The sequence below is a fragment of the Schistocerca piceifrons genome, chromosome 2 (assembly GCF_021461385.2).
Source record: "Schistocerca piceifrons isolate TAMUIC-IGC-003096 chromosome 2, iqSchPice1.1, whole genome shotgun sequence".
NCBI classification, from domain to species: Eukaryota; Metazoa; Arthropoda; class Insecta; order Orthoptera; family Acrididae; genus Schistocerca; species Schistocerca piceifrons.
Window position 1 is genome coordinate 627,259,110 of NC_060139.1, and position 20,907 is coordinate 627,280,016.

General features: G+C 36.4%; 1 protein-coding gene across 10 annotated transcripts in view; it reads left to right on the plus strand.

The window, feature by feature from the left end:
* Positions 1-20,907, plus strand: part of LOC124774969 (protein muscleblind-like) — a 599,391-nt gene that overhangs the window by 540,503 nt on the left and 37,981 nt on the right. For 6 of the 10 annotated variants that reach the window (XM_047249702.1, XM_047249694.1, XM_047249704.1 and 3 more), the window contains 4 exons: positions 2,117-2,299; positions 3,680-3,895; positions 6,200-6,277; positions 8,655-8,696. In XM_047249702.1, the coding sequence (XP_047105658.1) occupies positions 2,117-2,299; positions 3,680-3,895; positions 6,200-6,277; positions 8,655-8,696 (519 nt within the window). Of the gene's footprint in view, positions 1-2,113; positions 2,300-3,679; positions 3,896-6,199; positions 6,278-8,654; positions 8,697-20,907 lie in introns of all 10 variants that reach the window. The other 4 variants (XM_047249697.1, XM_047249699.1, XM_047249700.1 and 1 more) reach the window with 4 other exon arrangements.

Genomic DNA, 20,907 nt, shown 5'->3' on the forward strand with positions numbered 1-20,907 from the left:
AGGCTTTCTCCATGACCGATTAATGGTATTCCTTCAAGTATTCAGCTGAGCTGTTTATTCCATTTTAAGCATAAAATGGAATCAACAACTCATATGAACAATAGAAAGCATTCCATTAATTATAAGTAGTTTATAAAAATTTGCCTATCAGTTTCTTTAAAGTGATTGGTTGTAAATTGTACCACCGACTCTTCCAGACAGATTTGCTTACAAATGTACAGCCTACCTCCTCTCTCACTATGGCTGTGACATAGTGGTCAAAACATTGTTGCACACTTTGAAGGAGAAAAGCTCAAATTCCAGTGTGTGTGTTTAGATTTGTGTTATCTCCATTTATAGTATCATGTTAATGAAGTAGTCAAGAAACTGAAATAGCATTGCCTTCCCTTTAATGGTGGGGAGGGGTATTGATTTAAGAAAAAGAAAAACTGCCCTATACTATTAGAGCCATGGAACCTTTAACATGTACTTCTGCGTGTATTTTGTTTAGATTGTCAGTGCAACATCTTTTGGCTTTATTTTGTTTTGTGTAGAGTGAGGAGTGTGGGTCAACAGAAATAGTAACATACTGTACTATTATCTCTCAGGGGAAAAAATGCTAAGAATTACTTAGTGAATCATTGAGCTGTTCCTCGGTTTTCATTGCCTATCTATTTATGAATGCTTCAAAATATTGTGATAAAGAGGATCAGTTCACTCATGGTGCAAGCTGAATGAATGGTTATGATGTTCTTTGTGCCACAGAGGATATAATCAATGCACTGTTGTATCACTTAGCTGTTGTATGATATGGTCACTAGTGGGGTGCTCTTGCTGATATATACCATGTCATCTATACATTCCTTCTTCACTCTTGGTATATGTGGAAGTCACATGATATATGATGGGCTTTAATTGAAATATATTCCATAATTTCTTTCATATGTACATATAGATGTGAAAAGCTGTTAAATTTGATTAAGTTATAGAAGCCAAAGAAGAATTTCTTAAAAAATAAGAGATTGCCTGTTTGGTATTATATGATTTTGGAGAATACAGGGAGCGGGTAGATTGCTAAGTGAATGCTCATTTACGTGAGTTTCATTTGTACTTTTGGAAATATTGACTCAAAATTTTTTCTTTTCCATGCAACTCCAATAATCTCTTTTCTCCATAACATACTTTATGAGAACAGTTGAAACAGCAAAGTAAATGTTAATATCATAGGGGAATGTCCTGGGTGGCATACAAACAATAGAAGGAGTAAATGTAACGGCAAACTGTATAGATGAGGCAATGTGTGTTCAGCAGGCACATAAATGGGATTAAAACTGTTGCTAAGTTAATGCTGGGTAATCATTTCCCAGAGAAAAACTACACCAATGGTATTAATTTAATATTGATGAAACTTCTTTGCCTTCTCAGTTTGAGAGACTCACCTGTTTTACATGCTGTGTAGTGGCTTTCACACTATAGCTTAGATTTATATTGAGTGTATGCTTAATGAACAGCTTTTTTTGGCAGTTGCTTCTTAATGGTAAGAGTTCTGGTCCAGTTTTTAGTAATGTGCAAATATTGCCATCGTATGGCTAAGATTTTAACAATGAAAACTATTTGAAATGATTTCAGTGCTAAGGGAATGGCCAGTAACTACTCTGTAAAGAAGAACAATTACAAAATAGTAATGTTAGGAAACAACAAAAAACGTTAATGTGATTATCTGATTATCTGGAAAAACTGACTTCTATAAGCTTACATCATATGCATGAATCTTAGACTCCTCATTTTGTCAGTAACTTAAAAATGTTATGTAATATCACTAGTATCACTATTTCACACACTTTGTGTATCAAGAGATATCATTTCAGGGACTCTATTGTGTTTATCAGATTATTTTAAATACTACTTTAGAGCAGAACACTTTATCCAGTGCACTGTAGAAAAAAGTTGATCCAGTTTTATATGATTGCTACACTGCACTTCAGTTTCTTGTTCAATGTTCCTTCAGTTCATTCACAAGTGGTAACTTTATTTTAGAATAATAAAAATATAAACTTGTGTACTTAAACTTCCAAAGTAAATATCTTTCATTTTATTTTCACTAAAAATTTTGTGCCTTGTGCGATTGCCCCAGCAGGCCACCAGTCCATACCTGACCGGAATGCCTCAGGTGGGTAGCACTTTCAGTCCATACTTCACACCGGGGCCAGTGATGCCTGCAATTCTGGGCCCAGATCCTGCATCAGTTGGATCTCCACTCTCAGTTGTGCCACAAACAGTTGTTGCACAACAGAAGATGCCCCGTTCTGATAGGCTAGAGGTATGTGCTGACATTGTTCTTCATTCTTTAATTGTTGCTTTGTTTTGGACAGTAGATTTCATTTGTTGCATTATTTGATTTTTTAATAAGCTTTATTTTGTATTACTTTATTATTTGTGTAATTTGTTTAATTATTTGTAGCCTGTTTCATGTTGTATGTAATTAGTATTTTAATTTTTGACTCGTATGTTTTTATTTTATTTCATCGAGTGCAGCTCGATCGCCGCAAAGATGATTCGCCCTCCAGCCTTCAGCCGTATTTTTTACACTTGTTTTTATTTTAGGGCCCTTGTTTGGTGATTGTGTTCTTCGGCTGCATGGTTTTTTTTGTTGTAATAAAATTTCGTTTTGGTTGTACTTAACAGCACTTTCTTATATGGTAGTTTTATTTCAGTGTATTGTTTCTTTCAGATGGCATTATAAATACACTAATCTTGGTGTTGTTTCTGAACTATTTATATTTAGTAAGTGCATTTAAATTTATAACTGATAAAGATAACTTATCAACAGAGAAGAAATGTCTAACACAGTTATGAAATCTGAACTAGAAATTAACATTAACTGTTGGGTGGAACTCATTCCTGTGTCGTGTCTTTGAGTGTGCCAAGGGACCAGTATATTATGGTGGTGGCAAATGCTGAGGGCAGTTGTACAGTAGTTTCTTGTGTAAACCTGAGCTTAGACTTTCACTTTCTGTTGTGCTCTATTTCTGCGAGGGTTCTTGCAGTTGCACCTATATGCTTACCCTTTCATTATCAACTAACCATTTGCAACATTGCTCTTAGCAGTCTCCAAATCTTTAGTTAGAAATATCCATCTCCAAAATACGTTCCAGCCACATTATTATCACACTAACTCGGTTTCAACTAACAGAATGACTAATTTTTATCCATCTGAAAGTGACTGGAATTAAACATGCTGAAAATCAATTGTATTTTAGTCACTGAAATGCTAATAAATTAAATTGTGTTGTTGTGAAGCTTATCCTTAAATATTTACTGTATCACTTCACAAATACTAATTAAATAATAAACTTAATGAATTTCTATTTATGTATTTTAACAGTTTGCCAATGTGATAACTTCAGTTAGCTCACTTTCTGCAAGACATAATTCACTGAATATCAATAAAATGCTGGAAATGGAATAACTTTGGCAACTCAGAATATCAGGAATAGCTAAGTCATGATTTCATTATCTCTCTGTGTTGAAGTAATCGAAATATGTTGCTTGAATCACAATCGCAATGCTATTTTAAGCAAGCCTGCACAAATCGCCCAACTACAATTATCCTTGTAGAATAGAAGCCTTGACCTGCCCCTCTGCCCTTTCCTATCACCTGGCTGTAGCTGTAGCCTTGCTTCATTCGTCTCTGCTATAGGTCTGTCGTGAATATCAACGAGGGGCGTGCAAACGTGCTGAAAGTGAGTGCCGCTTTGCGCATCCCCCCGACACCGTGACGGCCAACGAAGACGGCACTGTCACGGTCTGCATGGACGCAGTGAAGGGGCGATGCAACCGCGACCCTTGCCGCTATTTCCACCCCCCTCTGCACCTCCAAGCCCATATCAAGGCCGCACAGTCTCGGGCCAGCCCGGTAGGCATTCACGGAGCCCCCGCGCTCTTCTGCTCTCGCCTAGCTGTCACATGTGTTTTTTTTTTCTTTTTATTTTTCTCTGTGTCTTGTGCCTTATTAGTTTCATTTTTCAAGTAGTATGCAGAAAATTATGTTCATTTTTATCATTTTTTTCCTCTTCTCTATAATGTTAGTTGTAGCAAATCACTACTGTTCTTTTCTTCTATCTTACTCTATTTCTTTCCAGCATATAACTGGGTGTGTTCCAACAGAAGACTGTTTTTAAGTACCATTTCCCATATGTTTCTGAATTTTTTAAACCTGTTGTCTCTTTCTGTCTCGGGGTGAAATGTAGCGTGCTACCTGTCCCAATTGTTCCTGCAACCTGTAAAACTAACTGTAGCTTACCGTAGGCTCGGCACGAGACGTTTCACCCCGGGAGCTCTCGTGTGCTGCACACTGTCCTTTTCCTCTGTGCTGACAAGCCCTGCGCTCAGATCACCACAAGGTTTTGGGGCCGTGGTCATATGTCCTGCACCTGGTTTGTAATGCACCCCACCCCTGGCTTGCCTAGCCCATCATCAGCTTGGTGCGTGTGCGCGTGCACTTTTGCAGTCTCTCTCTTTTCTGTCTCTCTTGGTCACTCTGTATAGCTGTTGCCACTGTAGTTATTGAGTGCTCTCTTTGCCCATCAAGTTTGCGTCAGTGCCACCCTCTTAGATAATTGTTAGCCACTGTATAAAATTATTACTTTCAGAGGCCTTTGCAAAATTACCCAGTACAGATCTTTTAGTGGAGGGTCAGACTGATCTCTTCCACCTGAACCTGATTAGCGAGCAAATAAAATTCATGTGTAATATCTAGGTACCAATTTTTACTATTACCTCTGCAAGCTGCTCCATCAGTAAACCACTCTGAAGTTGGGCAGTGCACCATCCATAAATTTTTCAACAGTAGGTAAGCTGAAGGTAGAGAGATGCTGTGTTGCTCCAGCGAAGGGCTTGTTAGCAGTGAAAGGTGCTGCTACAAATTTTCATGAGTTTGTTTATAGAATAATTATTTGTACTATAAAATAAATGATTTTTATACTTACATTCCATACTGTAGTTATTTTTATTGTGGCATTCCTGTCTCTATGTTAAATTTTTGTTAAGGTCTAAATTATTTCTGTTTTTCAGGGTATGTGAAGGCATGTAGTATATAAATAATGGTTCTGAAGTTTGTCTAATTAATATATTTCATAATTATTTTACATTGATAGACAGCATACCACAGAACCCACACTTTATGAATGCCTTCACATCAGTCATCAGAACTGTGCCTGATTGTGGACATCTGAAATCTAAAAGAAAGTAAACTCTTTTTTTTTTTTTTACAGTTTTATGTCTTTGTAAGTTAGATTTGATATACACCTACAGTCTTCATTTCTCTTTCCTTTCATCAACTAAAACTCATCACCAATCCCTGTATCCAGCTCACCACAATAGCTAGATCCTACACGCTGTATTGAATTAAGTATATGCTTGAGTGCTGAACAGTTGGCAAAGGTGCTTTGATTGTTAATGATTGTTGTTGTCATTGTTGTTGTGTTTCCTTGCTTTACAGGTGTGCATGCTGCTACCATTATTTAAATTTAAACTGTGCTGTAGGTTATGGGCCACATCAAGTCATGTCTCTTATATTCCCTGCTGTTGACAGATGCATTAAAACACAAGAGCATGAAATATATTTTGTATGGTAGCAGAATATATTGAAATGACTACAGATTTTTGTTTAGTTTCACATAGAACCAGTCTCCAGCATGAATTTCTGAATGAAATTTATTAACGCATTCTAACCGTGTAATGAGACATTTTAACTGTGAAACTAAGAAGACATATACTGTCACGTGTGTAGTTAACTTAAATGAATGTAAATGTTGATTTCACTTTTACTGCTCTTGTGTCAGAATTCATCTCAGCCAGTTCTGTTTCAGTAACAACAAAGAGCTGCATGTACCACACCTCTTCTACTGTATGTGTGTATACCAACATACGGTTGGCTTGTTTCACTTAAAGACACTCGTTTACATCTCTTTTTATGTGCTCTTCTATCATTTTGTGCAATATCCATGTCTTATTATTGCCCAGCACTTTTTCACACAGTGTGATTGAGTGATCACTTCTGTGCTGGTTCATTATAGTTTATTATTATTATCATTATTACCTTTGATTAATTGATGGTTGCCTTTCTAAAGTTTTTATTTTTTTTCTGATTTGTTGTGCTCATTTTCTTCCCACTCGGGCCTCCCCGATGCTTGGCTGCTTGTCTGCCTGCTACTAATAGCCCGTTTCCGTGGCAACTGTTGGCGGCGTGGAAGTGGGGAAGAAACGCGCCCGCGACCCTAGTGATGACATACTACTGGTACCATAATGCTTTGCATGTCACTTTGATTTCCCAAGTAGATGTAGTTCAACTTGAGTGTAAGCAGGGTCACATGGCTATCGGTCGAAAGACACTTAGTTTCTAATTTAAATCTGACAAATGAATAGGCTATTTACTAATGTATAAGCCTTTAAAAATCTGTGGACACATTCAGAAGAGAGATGAAATTTTCGCAAGCATATAAAAATCATTTGTATGTTTGTTATGGATTTCCCATGCTATTTCATAAAAATTTATCTGTGAATTACATTACAGGTTACATCTGTATTGTGATATAACACTGGCTGAAGAAATGAAAGGACTGAATGGATGGGTAGTTGTTTAATTGTAATTGTGAGCAATTCTTAATTTGTTGATGCTTTAGTTCTGAACATCAACAGTATGCCAAATACAGCACTATAGAGCTGTGGTCACTTTTTTCTTTTCCTTTTTTTCTGTCACTCTTTCAAATGCCTCTTCAAATTTGTAATGCTAATCTAAAATTTGTTGCTGTAGTTTGCAAGGAGAAGATTATATTGCTTTACTGTCATGTGATCATGCTTCATGCTCTTTTAATTACGTACTTTGCACAGTAAACTTATCACTTCGCTTCATATATCAAAGTACAAAATTATGTAGCTCAGATGTTAATTTATAACATGTAGTATAAAAAAGATAGTAGAGGAAACATAAGTTGTTAGCATGTTGTGCAAGGCCTGCAATGCTGGTGTGCTTCCGATCCTTCCAAAGACCAACAAAATCGCTTCTTATTGAAATAATGGCTTAGTGTTTTCCGCGCGTGTTTGGCATGTTATCAATTTACTTCTGCTCCCTTTAGAATCAGAATCACATTGTAAGACACAACATTCTAGCAACTTCTTCAACTTTTGTTGCCTTTTCCTAACTGTCCAAATAAAAAATTATACAGTCTGTCCCTGGAATATAGGAACTTTCATCTGAGTATCAGACAATTAGGATCTGATAATTTTCAAAATGCATGTAAAGCTTTTTTAAAAAAAGAATCAGTTGTAATTGCTGGCAGAGAATGGTGGGAACAGTGCCTATGGTGATGGATTTGAATTTGTTCGACTCCTTCTCGTTGACTGTTTTAAGTGATTCTTCTCCCAGTGACGCTTTGCTGCACTGTAGTAAATGCAATCCTTGGCACCATCTTACCTTGTTGTGGAACACTGATGATAAATTTATCTAGTCAAAACATTCAGTAACTGTCATTGGACCAAACTGATGTAAATCTCTGTTCTGTTCTTGTGATTTGTTTCAGTCCTTATATACACCTGTTACCTTAATTTCCTGTTTTTAAGATTAAAGTAATAAAACTGCTACTAATTATTCTTATGGTAAGTGAAGTCATGTAATCATTCACATCAAGTCCTATTCCTGTGCATCAGTTTTCATGCTGGAATGGAACAGCAAGCTTTGCAAAACATTGCTAGAATTGTACTGCTTTACTGCATATTGTCACATCAAATTTAAAACAATTACCCATATGGCCTTACCCTTTCCATGCTCCCATTTGTTCTCCTTCTTCTTTTGCTTTTTCTGCCAACCTCCCTCCCTTTCTTCCCGGTTCTCAAAATGGATAATTTTTAGGAACAAACTGGTTGTTAATGGGTAATGGCCACAAGGAAAGAGAGGGAAATTGGTGGTGGGAGGGGGTTAAATGCAGGTACCCAATGGCCAGAGCTACATATGTTTTTGGACTGAAATATTTTGGTGCCAGAAGCAGAACACTAAATTTGATCTGCATAAATATTCACTTTTAGAAAAAAAATGGCTCTGAGCACTATGGGACTCAACATCTTAGGTCATAAGTCCCCTAGAACGTAGAGCTACTTAAACCTAACGACATCACATACACCCATGCCCGAGGCAGGATTCGAACCTGCGACCGTAGCAGTCCCGCGGTTCCGGACTGCAGCGCCAGAACCGCACGGCCACCGCGGCCGGCTTCACTTTTAGATCCTTTTCAGTTATAATTACTTTACCAGTATGAATACTGATGACTGTCCTCTACTAATTACCTCAAAGAACATGTGTTATATTTAAGGTAATTAATGAAAAATCATATTTATGTTCGGTTGTCCAGAATGAAGCACTCTTGCAAATCCAAATCATCACCTGGAAAGGGTTTAGATCAGAAAAATGTTAGACTCTACTTTATTGCTCCTTTGTAAGCTAATATGAGAGTATTAGGAAATCAGTTTTAATTTAGGGTTTCTCTACATTCTGTGCAAATAAGCATTTAATGTTCATATAGTGATATTGAATCTTAAGCAGCATTGTATTTTAATCAGTTAAATGGTGATATTTTATTATGATCTGATGCTTAATTTACTACATTATTTTCCTTTTTCAGATGGATATGAAGACTGTTGGATCATTCTACTACGAAAACTTTGTAAGTTAATGTTAACATTTTTTTTCCTTCTTTCAGTATCATCATGATTTTAGTTCTCCAGTACATCATTATATTTCATGGCATTAATAGATTACACAAATTGCTCAACTTAAGTAACAGTTATGCTATAAATGCAAGAAATCACATTGTCTTACATACTTTTACAGGTGTCCTGTTAGTCTTCTTTTAGCTGATGGATGTTTCATAGTCAGAGCAAAGATTTTTATATTTTTATTTCGATATTTCATTTTAAGGCAAGATGAAAATGTTTCAAAATTATGTGCTGATCCTTGTTTTGATCATTCGTTTGCATTTTATACATGCATTATTTATTTTATTCCTTAAGGGTTGACTGCATATTATTTAAGCAGCAAGACAGTTATTGTGGTTAAATCTTACTTTTCTCTCTGTGTTCAATTTTTTCAGAAGATAACAGTAGTATATTTTCCTCCTCAGCTATCTGCCCCCTCGGCCCTAGCCCCTTCCTGCACTCAACACAAGTTTTAGATATTTATTTATTTGTGTTTCTCACCATTATTGGTGAACTGAATTTGTTTTGATTCAGAGTAAAAATTATAAGCTGATCATTCATGATAGTTCAAAACATTGTGCTGGATGGGAACTAAATCCCAAATAACCTCTCACTTCTGTAGTCTATTCTTATTGCATTGTTAAACACATTCCAGCAGTCCTACTGCAGCACTGGCTATTGAACAATATCTTTATTTGTGTTGTATTCAACCACATTCTAAATGTTGCATGTAGTATTATGGCTTATTGTGGAAAATGTGATCAACATTTAGATAATCCTTCATATAGGCCTTTGAAAGAAAAAAAAAAGTTTTGATTACTTCCCTGACCTTGACTGGCTCTTCTTCATTATGTCTCTGATCTTCTTCTACATTAGCATGTGTATTCTGGAAGCCCCAATAGATTCCTAATGGAAAGTATTGTATACAAGTAGTAGTTACTCCCTGTCCTCTTCCAGTCAAGCACTGAATAAGGAAATGCTGACTATATGTCCCTGTAAACATTCTAATCTTTCTTATTCTCATAACTCTGTGAGATGCATAACAAAAGCAGTAGAATTATTGCACAACCTTTCTCAGTATCAGTTCTCTAAATTTACTCTACTTGTTTCTGCAAGAACAACTTTCTTTGGATTTTCAATTAAGTTGTCTGTTACTTTTTTGTATAGGCTATACAAATCTTATTTCAGTACTAGTAGTATAGTCTGTTTTTTTTTTTTTTTTTCAATTTCTTCCTTAAGACTGATTGAAGTAAGTGCAGTACTCTAGAAGAGATTACTTTGGGGTCATGTATGTGATTTCCTTAACAGATGCTCAGCCCTTTCTTAAAACTCTGTCAAATCTAAGTCTCAATTGGCTTTCTGTACTATTGATTTCACATGTTTGTTCGAGTTCATATTGCTTTGTGGTAATATCCTCAAATTTTTATACTATTTGACAAGCTTTAGAGGTTTATTGCTATGCTGTAATCTGATGCTTTTAAGTTCTTTATTTTGCATATGAGAGCTATCTTGTTTTTATCTATGTTTATATAAAATGGAAATTCAGGACATCAAATGGAAATACTGTTTATGTCATTGTGCATTTTCTCTTCTCTGTATCTGTAAACCGTTCCTCTGATTCATAAATTTTTATTTTCCTTTGATTTCTAAGATTTCCTGAGTAATTTTTCTGTCTTTCTTCTCAATTTTATACTAGTATTACCATGATCTGGCAGCTTACTGCAACACAATAGTCTGGTTTGATTAGTGTTCTGAAATACTCTGTATAGGTTGTGGGTCATTCAGTTTCCCACATATTCTGCAACAGTAGCATCTCTTCCCTCAAACACTAGAATTTCTTCTGTTGTTTATTTTTACTGCAACCAATTCCCAGCTGTGTTTGAGCACGTTCTTGACCTCTGTGCATTTTGTTTTCTTTAAATGCGTGAGTAGTTATGTATTATAGACCAGTAATTTCCTTTGGTATATTTGTTTTATTGCTACTGATTACACATTCTAACTAAAATATATTCTGAATAATTTAGTGCTTTAACTAAAATGGCCAGATAATCTCCTTTGAGTGTGTTAACTGTCTGACTTACTTCACTGCTTTATTTCACACAAAGCAAAGTCCTGATGTCTTGTAAGTCATCAAGTTCTGTTCACTTATTCATTTTATTTTTTTTTAACTTTTGAGTTTACCTTTGTATTACAAATTTACTGCTGTATATAATTTCATTTGTGGTTCTTGAAATAATAGCTGTCTCTCTTTGGTATTTCTAAATTGTTGCAATGTGTTCTCTCTTTCATTCAACCACTAATTCTTCTTCAGGGCTTGTCACACTCTTATCAGATGTCAGCTCAAACTATCTTCAACTTCTTAAGAAAATTTATTCCACATCTTTCCTTTAAAAAGTAAAAGAAACGTTTTCTACAGTAAATGAAACAACATTTTTAAAAATTCCAACACACTGAATGTATGTCCTGAATGTATCTGAACAGTAGGTGTTTTGTAAAGTAGTATGTTGGTGAAACTTGGGCCCAGAAATGCACCTCTCGTGTGACTGTGAAGTCAGCTTATTCCAAAATGATTCAGTGAAATGAAATGAAAATGGAAAGCAAATTCCTGTATATATCCTCAGTGTCATCAGCTTGTGAATAGGATGGAATGACTGGAATCCTGTAAAGTGATTTTATATGCTGTAACATGTGAGTTCATCCAGGGTTTGTTGCTTTGACAATGATGGATGTGTAAAACTGCAACTAGGAGATCATTCTACATTGTGTGAAGACTACAATCATGAAATGTGACCATAGAATGTGATTACTGTCATATTGTGTACAAGTTATGTAACATACCTAAACACTGCAAGTGTTCCATTGGAGCACACCTAGAACTGTGAACCTGTGTACACAAACTGATCAGGGCTGCCTGCTGTATACCAGATTGGTGGCATGCATGCCATTTTTTGGGTTTCATTTTTGATAAACCACACGGCCCTCAAATGCCATTGGGCATTCCGAGTAACAAAGGTAGCCTTTTTAATGAGTCTGTTTCAACCCATCAGTAACAGAAATGGCCATATTGTATTAGACAGTTAAACATTGCCTTGGTTACCAAACTATGGCAGCCTTCATTGTGGAGTGCCTTAGTGGACAAACACCAAGTGTGATGATTGCAAGTGCTGTTGGAAACAACATGTAATCTTTACTCCTAAGCACTGAAGAACATCTGAGCAGCAACTAGTATAAAATAGAGGGAGAGGTTTCCCTGATCCCCCAGACAAAAAAACCTTCCATATTTCCTGGTCACAGGTACAACTGATTTCTTGGGCTATATGTGTTCCTCCAGTCTCTCTTACACCATTCTTATGGTGTGCCTGATGTTGCTCAGAATGTGATATAGTCCTGGTTTTCTCAGTTTGAGTTAGTCTTTAACTGTGTTGTGGAATGCCCCTTGGCATGGTCAAACATGGCCTCAAACTTTGAAAACCAGAAGTATATTATTGAGTCCCATGCAACTGTGGAAAGAAGTACAAATGACAGATAATAGGAGTGTTGTAAGCGAGACTGGAGAAACATGTGCACTACACAAGCAAGCTCCAACTGAACAAATGAGCCATTGCGGTACACACGCTTTTGTGTAAACAAAATAATAATAATAATAATAAACTCGATTTATAAGTATTTAATGAAGCCTTGTGATGCTATAACAGTTCTGGTTGACCATAGTACCATCATGCAGAAGTGTTTGAATTCCATGCCAATGTCTGGAGAACAACTTATGGCAGTTATAAAAACTTATTGCCCCTTACTGAAATTTAAAACAGCAAACACATTTATGTGAAATATTATATATGAGCAAACTGGAGTTGAATCCTTTAATACTGGAAGATTTGATGATTAAACATAGTAAATAGAAGAACCATATTTGGAAAACATATTGCACTTAACATAAACTTATCAGGGCAGTGGCTGTCATTTTAATCAACCGCCCTCTTCTTCTTCTTCTTCTTCTTCTCTCTCTCTCCTTTTTTTTACTCTGAACAGAATAGTTGGTTTTAGTAAAATAAAACAGTTGTTTGCTTCACGTTGTGGATATCATGAATATTTTAAGTTCCATAAATTTATTAGTACAGCTTTGTTAACAACTGACAACTACTAAGATGAGAGTAGACTACCTTAAATGACCTCTTAGTCAGAGATTAAAAAGGAAAGACATCTAAAGAGTATCTTCTCAAGACTGTCAGGTGTGTAAGATTCAATATCAGTTTACTAACTGAACATAGAAGGCATAAGCAAAGCAAAGAGTAGTAAATGTTTATTCAAAACATTGAAAGAGCACCAACTTGACATTATCTTACTCCAAGAAATGCAGTCGAAGGCAATGAATAACTTCATAGCAGAGGAAGAATCTCAGGCTTTAAGCTAGTAACTGCAGACAGTCACCCTAAATATCGATTAGTAACCTGTGGAGAACTTGATGATAGACCACCAAGATGTAACTGACGGTCTCCACCTTTGCTCTCACCACAGCAACCATGTATCATTGCTGGATACTTCAACAGTCACCATATACGCTGTGAATATCAAGAAAGCGATGCAAATGCACAAAAACTTGTTGACTGGACATGAACAGAAATCCTCAAATTTATGTAGAGTACAAAAGTCAAGGCAACTTTTTTCATCTGATGGAAAACGGGCTGCAGACTTGACCTATGCTTTATCACACAGTCTTCAAGTATGCCGCAGAGTTGTAACCATATTCTCCACAGTCAGCATTGTCCAATAATTCTCAGACAGAATTGTTCATTCCTGTTAGCCTCTCCTATCCAAAACTGAGATATAACTTCAAAAAAGCCAGCTTTTAATTTTTAAAACAAACAGATGCCAACATAAGCGAGATAAAAACTCACCTTTAACAACAACAGATTCATTGGAAAGAACAGCAAGACAATGCACACCAAGAGTTTACCACGAAGAATATTATTGGCTGGAAAGAAGACAGCAAAAAGCTTCTCAAGGAAAGCAAAGACAGTGTTAATCCTGCAACTGCCTCCGATCTTCTACAAGCATTAAATAAGAGCATACAAAGCAGATGGAAAGAAACTTCAGCTTTCTTGGACCATACCTACTCCATTGGGAAGGCCTGGGCCTTAATCAGAAATCAAACACCATCACCAGACAAAAATGCATTGTAAATATTGATTATACAGGCAGCTATGTGATCTCCACCTCCAAGCCAACAAAAGACAAATCCATCAAATGAGAAGTTAGGCATCCCTTAAAAGTTAAAACTAAGTAAACAGACAGCTCCAAAAACATCAAGTTTTCCATTTCATTTCAGTTATAGGAGAACACAGAAGCTACAGTGATAATGAAATCTGGAAAGGAAGCAGGCATTTATGGTATTTACCCTGCGTTTCTGCTGTCAAATGGCTGAACAACTTCTTTTCAGTCATCTAAGAGATAAGACATTTGCCACTCATCAAAAATCTAAGATCATTGCTAGATTAAAGCCAAATAACAATCCCTCAAAAGTTGAAAACTACGGCTATATTGCTCTTCCTAGTATCACATTCACACTTTTGGAGATGATCATTCGTAACAGAATCTGGTGTGCCATCAACAAACACATCGCTATAAACCAAGCTGGGCTTTAACCAGGTAGAAGGTAAGAGAAGAGGTGCTGACAATAGCAACCTATATTGATAACAGCTTTGAGAAGCAGAAGATAAACATTGGAGGGTGGAGGTATTCTTAGACCTAACTGCAGCCAATGAAATCATCTGGTGTGACCCCTCCTCAGAGTCATCAATGTCATTCCATACTGGAAACTAACCACACTAATTGGCAACATGCTGAACAACAGTTACTTCCAGGCATCCTCATAGAACAGTAAAAGTAGAATTCACAAAATAAATCATGGTATCCCACAAGGTTCTGTTTTGAGTCCACTTCTTTTTAATTTGTATACATACAACCTTTGAGAAACAAAGTCTAGGAAATTTATTTACACTGATAATATTACTTTGATTAAACAACACTAATATCAGACCTGAATATGTTGGGTGTATACTTCAAACATAATTCTCTCTGATTGACTTGTGGAAAGACCATTGTATCAACTTTCTCCCTGTGGAATAAAGAATCAAATTACAGACATAACATCACATTTAGAGATCAGGCCTTCCAATACTCTCCAAAATACTTAGGTGTGATCATAGGTAGATAACTGACAACTAAAACACCTCTCTGGAATGTGGCAGCTAAAATCAAAACTCAGAACAATATATTCCAGCAGTTAACAGGAACTCCTGGGGTGCCACTGCAACAGTTATCAGATCATCAGCCTTAGCTCTTTCATACTCAGTTGCAGAGTACTACTACTGCTCCATAATGCTAAACAGTGCTCACTCTAAAATAATTGACACAGAGTTCAATAAAGCAGTGTACCTCATCACATGGTGTATTCACCCCACAAACATGCACTGACCACCAGTTCTTAGTAATATTCCACCACCATCCATAAGAAGAAGAAGAAGAAGATGATGATGATGATGATGTCCCGTACTCCGAGGAGCATAGGGAATGATACAGGAGACCCGCAATGCTGACTAGGCAAAGAAGACCACAGTAATTTCTAAATGTGTGGACAATAATAATTTTAAAAAAAATCCAGAATTGCCAATTCATTCAGAATTTTCATTATCAGAACTCCAGGGAATGAGGTCTGGAAAACCATTGTTGTGCACAGCAATCAGTCTGCAGAACATTCATTTCAACATGACTGTAACAATCAGAGAGTGGCAGGAGCAGATTTCCTTGGTTAATCACCAAATAATTAAAACTCCCTGGGAGCAACCAGCAGGTTTTCATCTATCCCCAACAACACTGGTGAATACTGAATCACATCAGAACTGACCAGTGCAAACGCAGAATATTGCTGTACCAATGGGGATGGAAGCCCACTCCTCAATGTGATGCGGTGAAGAGCAGCAAACTGTACATCACATAACATTTGAATGCTCCCTCAGAGCCTTCAAAGAAACGTTGGAAGACCTTCACAGTTAGTTTGCAGAAGTTTCTGGCTGGCTTACAGATGTGAACTTAGGGCTATTAACTCATTGCGAACCTGAGATTTAACTCATTGTGAACCTGAGATTGTTTTTGTGTGTGTGTGTGTGTGTGTGTGTGTGTGTGTGTGTGTGTGTGTGTGTATCTGTATAGAAACATGTACATTTATTGTCTGGAATTTTCTCCTGTCATCAAATGATAAATAAATAAATGTACTGAATTTCCCATTAGATGAAAAAAGTGATACTCAATGAAATGTCACTGATGAGCTTATCTGGCTGGAAACCTGAAAACTTTGTATCATTACAAGGCACCGGTAAAAACAATGTGATTACATATTACAGTTGGTTATCAGTTGTAAAGATGATAACTTAATTTTACCCCTTTTAGCAAACTGATATTATTTCACATGAAATTTTTACTTGCCTGTATGAACTTGGCAGCTGCAGGCATACACATGAACAAAAGGTGACAAAAATGGTAGCATTTGGAATTTGAGGTTCTTTGATTTGGCAAAAGAGACTGATCACTCAGCATTTGAGGTCAAGGGAGGTAGAAATACACACACACACACACACACACACACACACACACACACACACACACACATGTATACTGATACAAATGCTCTCAGTAGATCCCATCACAGAATATACTTCTCAGGGATGTGGGAACTGACTATCACTGTTATTAATTGTATCATACAGCAATGGAGACTTGTTTACAGTGAACACTCTTTCCTACAGTTTTAAGAGGAATTTTTAAATTAATGTAGCTTTGAATTACAGGAGATTCCAAACTCTTGTCTTACATCTGTGAGCAGATTGTCAGAAAAATCGTCAAGACATTAACATTATAAATACTGATTGAAATGCTGAACTGTCCATTTTGATCAGACTTCTTGACCAGCTTTCTTCATTGTTTTGATCACTATTTATTTATTCATTTATTTTGTACTATTTAGACATGAAGTAGCTTCACAGACAGAGTTTCAGTCTATGAGGGATCAACCATATTTGTTGTTTATATCTGTGGCCTGCACATAATTTTATTTTTCTGAGGAATGAATAATTTTTTCAAAAATAGAAGAGTTAAGCTATTTGCCTTGATTTAATTATGAACATGTTAAAACTGTCTCAGCTGTAGTAGATTGGGCCATTTGTCAATAGTCTTTGGAAGGTTCTAGTAAGTAATTTAGGTAGATCAGAAACAGAAGTGCAGCATCTAATGATCTCACTGAAGGAAGTCAGATTTCATTTTTCCTCTTCTATGAGCTTAGTTTCATATTTTTGCTGCTTTGTGGTAAAATATCCAATGAGACTTCAGCCATGCGATTGGTGTGTCACTAATACCACAGTGTCACAGTTTCCGAAGTAATAGACCTGTTTTTGTTGTCATTAGTCCAAAACTAATTTGGTGCAGCTTTCCAGGTTAGTCTATACTGTGAAAGCCTCTTCATCTCTCCATAACAGCTGAATTTGAACCTGCATTCTGTGATCAAGCCTTGGTCTCCCTCTACAATTTTATCACCCATTCTTCCCTCTTGTTGCCAAACTGGCAATCATTTGAAGCCTGAGAATATTTCCTATCAACCTATCGTTTCTTTTAGTGCCATACATCACCCCCTCCCCCTCCCCCCCTCCCCAAATTTGGTTCAATACCTCTTCATTAGTTATCTTATTGACACTTCTGATGTTCAGCATTCTTCTGCAGCACCACATTTCAAAAGCTTGTATTCTATTCTTGTCTGAAGTGTTTAGCGAGCAAATTTCTCTTTCATACAAGGCTACACTCTGCACAAATACCTTCAGAAATAACTTCCAGTTCTTACATTTACATTCGATTTTAAGAAATTTCTCTTTTCCAGAAACACTTTTCTTGCTGTTGCCAGTCTACATTTTATATGCCATCCACTTTGGCCATCATCAGATATTTTGTAGTGCACCTAGCAAAAAGTGTCCTTCTTTTAATGTCTTATTTCCTAATCTAATTTTCTCTACATCTCCTGATTTCATTTAACTACATTCATTACCATCATATGTGTATAGTCCCTCTTTTCAGTAGCATACATTCTGTACAACTGATCTTCTAACTTCCTTGGCATCTCTGAAAGAAGTACAATACTATTGGCAAGCTTATTTAATGCTCTTTTTTAATTTCTCTGTGGTTTTATTTACTGCCACTCACTATTCAGATTGAATAATAAGGGAGTTAGGCTACAAACCTGTCTCACTCTCCACTTCAGTCCTGCTTCCCTTTCACATTCTTGAGAGACTGAGTAAACATTGGGGACAGAATGCAACCCTGTCTCATTCCCTTCTTAACTTCTGCTCTCCTTTCACATCCTTCATCTCTTATAACTACCGTTTGGTTTTGTAACAAGTTTTAAATCCTTGTATTTTTTCCCTTTTATCTTTAGAATTCTAAGAGTGCATTCCAGTCAACATTGCTGAAAGTTTCTCTGAATCAACAAATGTTATAAGTTTGCCTTTCTTCAGTCTCTTCCTAAGATAAGTTGTAGGGTTGGTATTGCCTCAAATGTTCCTAGATTTATTCAGCACCCAAACTAATCTTCCATGAGGTTGGCTTGTATCAATCTTACATTCTCCTGTAAATAATTCGTATCAGTATTTTGCAACCATAACTTATTAAACTGATGCTTCAGTAATATTCATACCTGTCAACACCCACCTTCTTCAAAATTCCATTATTATGCTGTTCTTGAAGTCTGAGAGTATTTTGTCTGTCTCCTTTATCTTTGTGCTGGTTTGTTCTCCCAAGATCTCAGTAATTGTGAAGGAAACTGATCTGCTCCAGGTGCCTTGTTTCAACTGAGGTCTTTCAGTGCAGTGTCAAATTCTTCTCTCAGTATAATACTTTCCATCTCATCTTCATCTAATTCCTCTTCCCTTTCCACAACTATCTTAAAGCTCATTTCCTTTGTGCAGCCCTGCAGTGTATTAATTCTACCTTCCAGCCTTCTGCTCTTTCCTGTGTGAGGTACACAGCTACCTCACTTTTCTCCAAAGGTTTCTTCAATTTTTAATTTGGCAACATCTCTCTCTTCAACAGCTTTGAGTTTTTCCTCTAGCCTTTCCTGTTTTCCATTTTCGACTTTATGTCAGTCTCATTTTTTAGCTATTTGTATCCCTTTTCTCCTGTTTCATTTGCTGCATTTTTATATTTTCTTTTTTGCCAGTTATATTCAACATCTGATGTGTTTCCAATAATTTCTGCTGGACCTTATCTTTTTCCCTATTTGATCATCTGCTCCCTTGACTATTTTGTGTCTCAAAGCTGCTTATTTATGTTCTATTGTATTTATTTCCATTGTTTCAATCATTTGTTGCCTAATGCTGCCTTTGCTGCTTAACAACCAGTGGTTTTTTCAGCTTATAAGTTCTTACTTATCTATAATTTCTTCAGTTTTAATCTGCTGTTCATCACCAATAAATTATGGTCAGAGTCCACATCTACACCTCAAAATATTTTGCAATTTAAAATCTGCCGTGTAAAGTTCTGTCTTACCATTATAATTTGTCTGAAACCTTGTGGTATCTCTAGGTCTGTTCCATCAGGCAACCTTCTCCCAAGATTCTTAAACCAAGTGGTAACAGTGATAAATTGTGCTTTGTGTAAGATTCTACCAGATAGCTTTCCCTTCCACTACTTTCTTGCAGTCAGTGTTCTCCTCATATTTTACCTTCTCCTCTTTTGCCTGCTATCACATTGTTGCCCCACATCACAATTTAATTTTCATCTTCATTAATGATCTGAATAATTTCTTTTATGCCATCATCACACCTTCTTTCAGTCTCCTCGTCATGTGTGGATCTAGTAGGGTGATAATGCTTTCTCTGTTCCATTCACAGTAGCTCACCTGAATTTGCTAATTTCATATAATACAGGATGTACTCATGCTTTACCATTATTTCATTTCGTGTTAATAACCTTGTAATTACCTGATCAGATGTCCTGTTCTTCCTGTCACTGCACTTCACTAATTCTGACTTATCCAACTTCAGTTGTCCACTTCTTTTCTTAAATTCTCTAATCTGCCTGCCTAATTAAGGGCATAAAATCTTAAATTAATTTGTTCTGATAACAGCATCCTCTTGAGTAGCCCCAGTCTGGAGATACAAAGGGGGGCTATTTTACCTCCAGAATATTTGACCCAATAAGGTGTCATCATTTTTAATCTATAGAGTAGACCTGTATATCCTTGGGGAATATAATGGCTGTAGTTTCCCCTTTACTTTCTGCTGATCTTAGTACTTACATTGCAAGGCCAATTTGGTTAATGTTATCAGGACAGATCATCAATCATTCTGAATGTTGTCCCTTCAGCTACTGAAAAGATTGCTGCCCATTTGCAGGAATGATATGCTAGTGAGATTTCTCCACTGATATCTCTCTCTCATGTAGTTGCACATACATCAGAGGTATCTTTATCACTGAGACACACAAGCCACCCCACTATGCCAAAGTCAATGGTTCAAGGACAATCAAAAACCACATTTACCTCTGTCAAAACTTTGGAGTGTAGTATGTTTTTCTATCCAGAGAAGTTATTGAGAGACTGCTGTGAGAACAGTGGCTGCTTTACATTGCAAGTTACATTCTCAAAAAATGTCAAGCAATTGGAAGTCACATTACTGGGAAGTTTCTTGTCAGTTTTCACTTCATAAATGTGTACAATTTTAGTGTATTTTAGTTGTTCTAGATTTAAACATTGGGACATTTCCTGATAGCTAAGATCAGTCAAGACAGTTTAGATCAGTTTTAGCGTTTAGGATAAAATGTGATTGTTTTAATGTGCATACCCTTTAATTTAAAAAATTACTGATTTTTTGTCACTTAATAATTTTTACCATTGGTGTCTTGACTATGTTCTTGAAGTTTTGGCATCACTCAAGCAAGTGAATCCAGTGAATTATAAAAATAATAAATTTAAGAAATGGGGAAATGATGGTTGAAATGGGCAGAGTAGTAGGGTGGAAAGGTTGCAGTGACTAGAGTACTTTTGGATAAACTTTTCCCATATAGGTGATTTGAATCAAGTTTACACTGTATAACAAGCTCATTTATTTGTAGTCCTCAAGTACTGACAATGGATGGAAAATT